This window comes from Microtus pennsylvanicus, chromosome 12 (assembly GCF_037038515.1).
Source record: "Microtus pennsylvanicus isolate mMicPen1 chromosome 12, mMicPen1.hap1, whole genome shotgun sequence".
Lineage (NCBI taxonomy): Eukaryota > Metazoa > Chordata > Mammalia > Rodentia > Cricetidae > Microtus > Microtus pennsylvanicus.
The window spans coordinates 968,023-974,022 of record NC_134590.1 but is presented as its reverse complement, the minus strand read 5'-3'; the positions used below and the strand labels follow the sequence as shown (position 1 = coordinate 974,022).

The 6,000-nt window shown below is 44.6% G+C and overlaps 1 protein-coding gene across 3 annotated transcripts in view; it reads left to right on the top strand.

The window, feature by feature from the left end:
• Window positions 1-475: 475 nt before the first annotated feature.
• Mtf2 (metal response element binding transcription factor 2) overlaps window positions 476-6,000 on the top strand; it is a 39,078-nt gene continuing 33,553 nt past the window's right edge. The window contains exon 1 of one of the 3 annotated variants that reach the window (XM_075942778.1): window positions 476-777. In XM_075942778.1, coding sequence (XP_075798893.1) covers window positions 773-777 — 5 coding nt within the window. In that variant the 5' untranslated portion in view covers window positions 476-772. The remainder of the gene's footprint in view (window positions 778-6,000) is intronic. The other 2 variants (XM_075942779.1, XM_075942780.1) reach the window with 2 other exon arrangements.

Below are 6,000 nucleotides of genomic sequence, written 5' to 3'. Positions count from 1 at the left end.
CAGGTAAACAGAAAAAAAGAATCCCCTTTCGTTGTCAAAGGGAAAAAAAGAGTGAAAATCTCCCATACAGATGCCAAATAAATTTGGGTTTGGAGAGCAATCATTGAACGAGCTTTGACATCCAGGGTCTCCTGCCCACTTACGGGAATTCTAACAGCAGGCCTCGCGGGGGAAGGCAAAAGTACTTTGTCAGTTAATATTTCCACAAAAAGGAAACCAGCCTAGCGAGATGTACTATTTCTGAGGACGTAAAAAGATCTGCACACGATGGGCTGGACGCGATCCGTGCTTTAAAGAGCAGCGGCGTCTGCAGGCGCTCGCTCACTATTGTGTCTGCACCCGCAGCGGCAGCACTCAGTCCCACCGCGACATTAAAGAGTCCCTCTTTGTTCAGCGCCGGTCCGGGACAGAGGGCGCGGTGTCCTTCCGCGCTCGCCGCGCAGTCCCCGCCCCTCTGCGGTCCTGGAGAGCTGCCATTCGGCCTGGGAGTAGCTCCGCGCTCCCAGAATGCACCGCGAGTCCGCGGGAAACCAAAATGGCGAAGGGCCGCAGCGAAGTGGTCCGTGTTTGAGGCCGGTGTGAGAACGCACACTCTCCTCCCCGACCCTCGCCCCCAAGGAATTCGGTGTGCGTGTGCGTGTGTGTGTGCGCGTGTGTGCGTGTGCGCAGGGTTCCCGCTGGGGCGGGTGCCCGGACTCGCGGGGAAGCGCCCACGGGGACGTGATTGCTCTGTTTTCCTGTATGAAGCGGTTGGCACCACTTAAGTGACCGAATGAGGTGAGAGAACCTTGGCCCGGGAACCGACTCTCTTGGAGGAGGTAGGGATGGGGGAAGAGACGAAAGAAAGAAAGCAAAAGAAAGGGGGGAAGATGGAGGATCCGGCTTCGGGTAAGGGACTCCTGTGTGGGGGTGTTTTTGCGCTGGTGCCTGTGTTGAAAGAATGGATGGGAAGGAGCAGTCAGTGGAATGTTGGTAAAAATAGGGACTGGGAGAACGGGCAGGGCGTTCGGGGAGTCGGTTGGTGGAACTGGAGACGTTGAGACAGGGAAGCTGTGTTTGGAGGGCAGGAAGGAACCTGGGGGCGGGAGACGGTTGGAGGGGCAGGATGAACCTGGGGATGAAGGGGGTGGGGAACAGAGGGGAGGAACCGTCAGAATGTGGGGAGTCTAGTCGAGGGGCGCCAAGGGACGGATCAGTTTGGAACCTGAGGGTATTTGTGGAATTGGGGTGTAGGAATCTAGCGGACGGGCCTGATGCAGTGTAAGGATGAGGGAGATTGCCTGGAAAGCAAATCTTGAAAGCTTCAAGGGGAGAAGTGGGATTGATATGGGGGAAGAGATACTTTTTTTTTATTAGGAGGTATTTCTTCTGTTCAATTAAAGTTTCCCTGCTCAGAGGTTTTTATTCATCGTCACAGCCTAGGTAATTACGGCTTTAAGGGATTTAACTAAACCAGGCTTTCTTCACATATTTCCGTAGTGCCAGAACTCTTAACTGTGGTTTACAGTCCAATGTCCTTGGTTGTTAGAATTTTTCTTTGGAAGAAATTACAAGGAGCAGACGGATTTATTGAGTCATTCGAGAGTTTGTGAACAATAGAAAAAGGTGTATGGAATGCTATTGTATTCTTTCAGTAAAACATTTAACTTTGGTTGGAGATGCTACTGTGTACTAGAAACTAGAATTCGAAAACCCAGACAAGTCTGAATAACCCAGAAAAGCACTCATGAGATCAAAGCAGAGCTAGAACTGTGTAAATAGTGGTTGGTTTGACTCCATTTGCTCTAGTAGTAACTCTCTCCTTCAGATAGTTACATTTAATATTATCTTGTCTGCAGACTGCTTTCAATTTCCATTTTTTCATTTCTCTTTTGGAAATTTCTTTTTTGGGGAATTAAACTTAAAAGTAATTGTGGGTCAAATAAGGTAAAGTTAAATTCTTTTTTTTTAATAATTTATTTTTATTTTATGTGCATTGGTGCTCTGCCTGCATGTATGCATGTGTGAGGGTGTTTGATCCCCTGGAACTGGAGTTGCAGACACTTGTGAGCTGCCGTGTGGGTGCTGGGAATTGAACCCAGGTCCTCTAGAAAAGCAGCCAGAGCTCTTAACTGCTGAGCCATCTCTCCAGCCCTGTAAACTTTAAAAATTTTTAAGTGACCTTTTAGGATGCTGGATAATGCTTTAAATGGAGTCCCCCTTTTCTTTCTTTTTTTTTTTTAAGTTTCAAAGCAGGGTCTCATTATTATGTAACTCTGGCTGTCCTGAACTCACTGTGTAGACTAGGCTGCCTCTGCCCAGAGTGCTGAGATCAAAGGTGTGAGCTACCCTTAGTGATATTATTTCTTGATTCTGAGTTAATGTTAGCAGCTGTCATTGGGTGTCTGACTTGAAGTACTATACTTCCATGTATAGTATGGAGAATTATTTCCCTGGGTTGAATGTAGTTTTAAGTGTTAGAGTGATGTTGTTGAACAATAGACATGTTCGGTGCCCATGTAGAGTATGAAATTTGACTTTGAGCAATGAGGAGTGATAGGACATACACACACATATGCACACATACACTCACGAACATATGCATACACACACATACCCATACTACACCTCCAAGCTATACAATTGCTAAAACTGATGCACCTTGGCCTTAGCCATGATGAAAGTACAAATAGATTCATAACAGAGCATGATATCAAGATAGTTGAGTACAAAACTATCACACATCAGAAAAATGAGTAAGGACACAGCTGAGATTAGAGAGGACACACATGCTGGTCAAATGATATAGAAGTTTGATTGCATCCTGAATTTTGGGGAAAAAGTGTAGAGGACATTTAAAAATATTTTTTATATGTGCTTTGTGTGTGTGTGTGTGTGTGTGTGTGTGTGTGTGTGTGTGTATGTATGTATGTATGGGAGGGAGGGAGGGATATATGTGCCAGTGTGCACAGAGGCCAGAGCCATTGTAGGCAGAGACTGCTTCTTTTCCTGGCTGCCCAGACCCGAATAATAAGAAACTTTTAATTGCAACACTGTTTGGCCAATAGCTTATGTATATTTGTAGCTAACTCCTACAGCTTAAATTAACCCATTTTATTAATTTGTGAATCATCATGAGGCTGTGGCCTACCGATAAGGTTCTGGCTGGCAGCTACATGGTGTCTCCTTGACTCCCCCTACTCCCTCTATATATCTCTTCCAGCTTGGCTATATTCTGCTAAGTCATTGGCCTGAACAGCTTCTTTATTAATCAGTGGTAATAAAACATTCGCAGCATACACAGGGGAACCCCACAGTAAGCTCTGACATCCCCTTGAGCTTGAGTTATAGGTGGTTGTGAGCTGCCTAACAGGTGCTGAGAGCCAAACTCAGTTCTTCTTCAAAAGTAATATGTGCTCTTAATAGCTGAGCCATCTCTCCAGCCCCATAAAGGATATTTTTTCACCCGTTATAGTGATTCTAAAATTTAACCTTCTGTGGTAATGAATGCATCTTTCTCTTTTTTTATTTTTTACGTGCATTGATGCTTTTGCCATGAATGTTTGGGTCCCTAGAACTGGAATTACAGACAGTTGTGAGCTGCTGTGTGGGTGCTGGATTTGAACCTGGGTCCTCTGGAAAAGCAGTCAGTGCACTTAACCGCAGAACCATCTCTCCAGCACCCCCTCCTCCTCTCTCCTCCCCTCCCCCATCCCTTTCTAGACAGGATTTCTCCATGTAGCCTTGGATGTCCTAGAACTCACTGTGTAGACCAGAACTTACAGATCCACCAGCTTCTGCTTCCCAAGTGTGCTGGTATTAAAGGTGTGTGCTTCCACCTCCCTGCCTCTTTTATTTGTATGAGTTTTTGCCTGTATGTATGTGTGAACCACATGGGTGCATTGTCCATGGAGGCCAGAAGAGGATGGCAGACCCCTTGGGAACTGGAGTTACAGATGGTTGAAGGTTCCCATGTTGGTGCTGGGAGTGGAACCTAGGTCCTCTGAACGAACAGCCACTGTTCTTAACTGCTGAGCCATGTCTAACCCATGAATGTATTTCTTCACAGTTAGCGGTGGGGGTAGGAGGATCCAAAGATCAAGTCTGTTCTCAACTATATAGGCGTTCAAAGCTATCCTGGGACACATGAGACCCTGTTGCAAAAAAAAAAAGTAAATTTGATTTACCAAGGTGTAAATAATATGATTAAAATTAGGCCTTATACTTAGACATATAGTGCTGGTTGATCTTCATTGTCCATTTGATACGATTCAGAACCACCATGGAAATACACCTCTGGATGTGCCAATGGTTGCTTTCAGAAAGGTTTAACTGAGGAGGGAAGACCCACCCTGACTATGTGAGGCAGCACACTCATGGGCTGGGGTCCTGGGTTGAATCAAATGGAGGAAGCAAGCTGAGCATGAACCCTGATCTTCCTGACCACAGATGGTGATAGCTGCCTCCAGCTCCTCCTGCCATGCCTCATCTTCTATGATGGACTGTGCCCTGAAACTGTGAGCCAAAACGCACACTTTCTTATTTGTTTTTTTTCCTTTATTTTACACAGCAATGAGAATAGTACTGAATGCATATATTCCTAATAAAATTTAAAGCCATGAAGGATAAAGGAAGAAAGGACTGGCACTCAATAGAGTCCATTTTTTTTTCGTCATAGTACTGAGCATAGTTGATGAATAGCACCGAACTTCTTGGGGAAATTATTTACAACATAAAATTCTGTGTGTAGGAATTTATTGAGTTGTCATTCATTGCCCAGCCTGATCTGGCAATCCTGTGTTGAAGCTGTCCTGCCTTTCCTAGCTAGGACCCTACCAGTGAGTTGTGATGGGGACTGAGGTGTTCTTAGGTCCAGAAGACCCTAGAGAAGTTTTATTATGTGCCACTTCTGTAGCCAAAGCATATGTGATCTGGAAAGCTCTGTCATGACATGAGTGTCTAAGGTGACAGGAATAAGGCCTGGCCTTCCCAGATTGGTGCAGGAACACTGAGCTCTGGAAGTAAGGGTCACTCATGGAAAGGGAAACTTGGAAATTACCTTTGGTTATTTAAAATGATGTGGGAATAGGATACGTTAGGAATTCTGGGCAAAAAGTTTGTTTTGTCCTATTCTGGTTTGTTTTTATTGTATCTTTATTTTTAGATGTGATGCCTGTATGCTAATGAGAGTGAGAAAGGGTATGGATTTCAGTGGGTGGGGAAGGGGGAGGATCTGGGATCAGCTTGGGGCGGGGGAACCATATCAGAATAGATGAAGAATTACATATGAGTATTAAGTATCCTTTGTTGGTGTTGTTAAGACAGAGTCTCATGTACCTCCTGAGTGCTGGAATTGCAGGTTGTGTGCCAGTTAAAGCTACTTAATTTTCAGTGACTAATATTTATGGAGTAAAATAATTTCCTTTATTTATTTAGATTAATATAAGTACATACTTTCTTCTGTCTCAATCCTGCTGTATGCCTCTCTCTCTGCTCTCTTCCAAATTCGTGGCCTCTTTTCATTAATTGTTGGTACATACATACATGTATGGATATACCTATACATATTTATTCCTAAATACATAAATATTCTTAGTCTGTATAATGCTATTTGTGTATCTTTTAAGGGATGATTGTTGGGTATTGGATAACACACTGGTGTGCTGTTCCCCGGGTAAGGCTATTTTACCACTGCTAGCAATTCCTTAATTGCCTGAAGTTCTTCGTGTAGGGTTGAGGTCTCCTGGTTTTCCCTGTCTGTGTTGAATGTCTCTCTTTTTTTTTCGAAACAGGTTCTCACTTCGTAGTGAACTCACTGTGCAGATCAGGCTGGCCTTGAACCTCTGCCTCCTGAGTGCTGGGATTAAAGATGTGCATCACCTTGGTCAGCTCATGTTTAGGCAGTCATGTTGGTGAGACGTTATGGTCACAGCAAACTGCCTATTCCTCTGACTCTTACAGTCTTTCTGTCCCCTTCTTCCTCAGTGTTCCCAGAGCCTTAGGCACAGGAGTTGTGTTGTA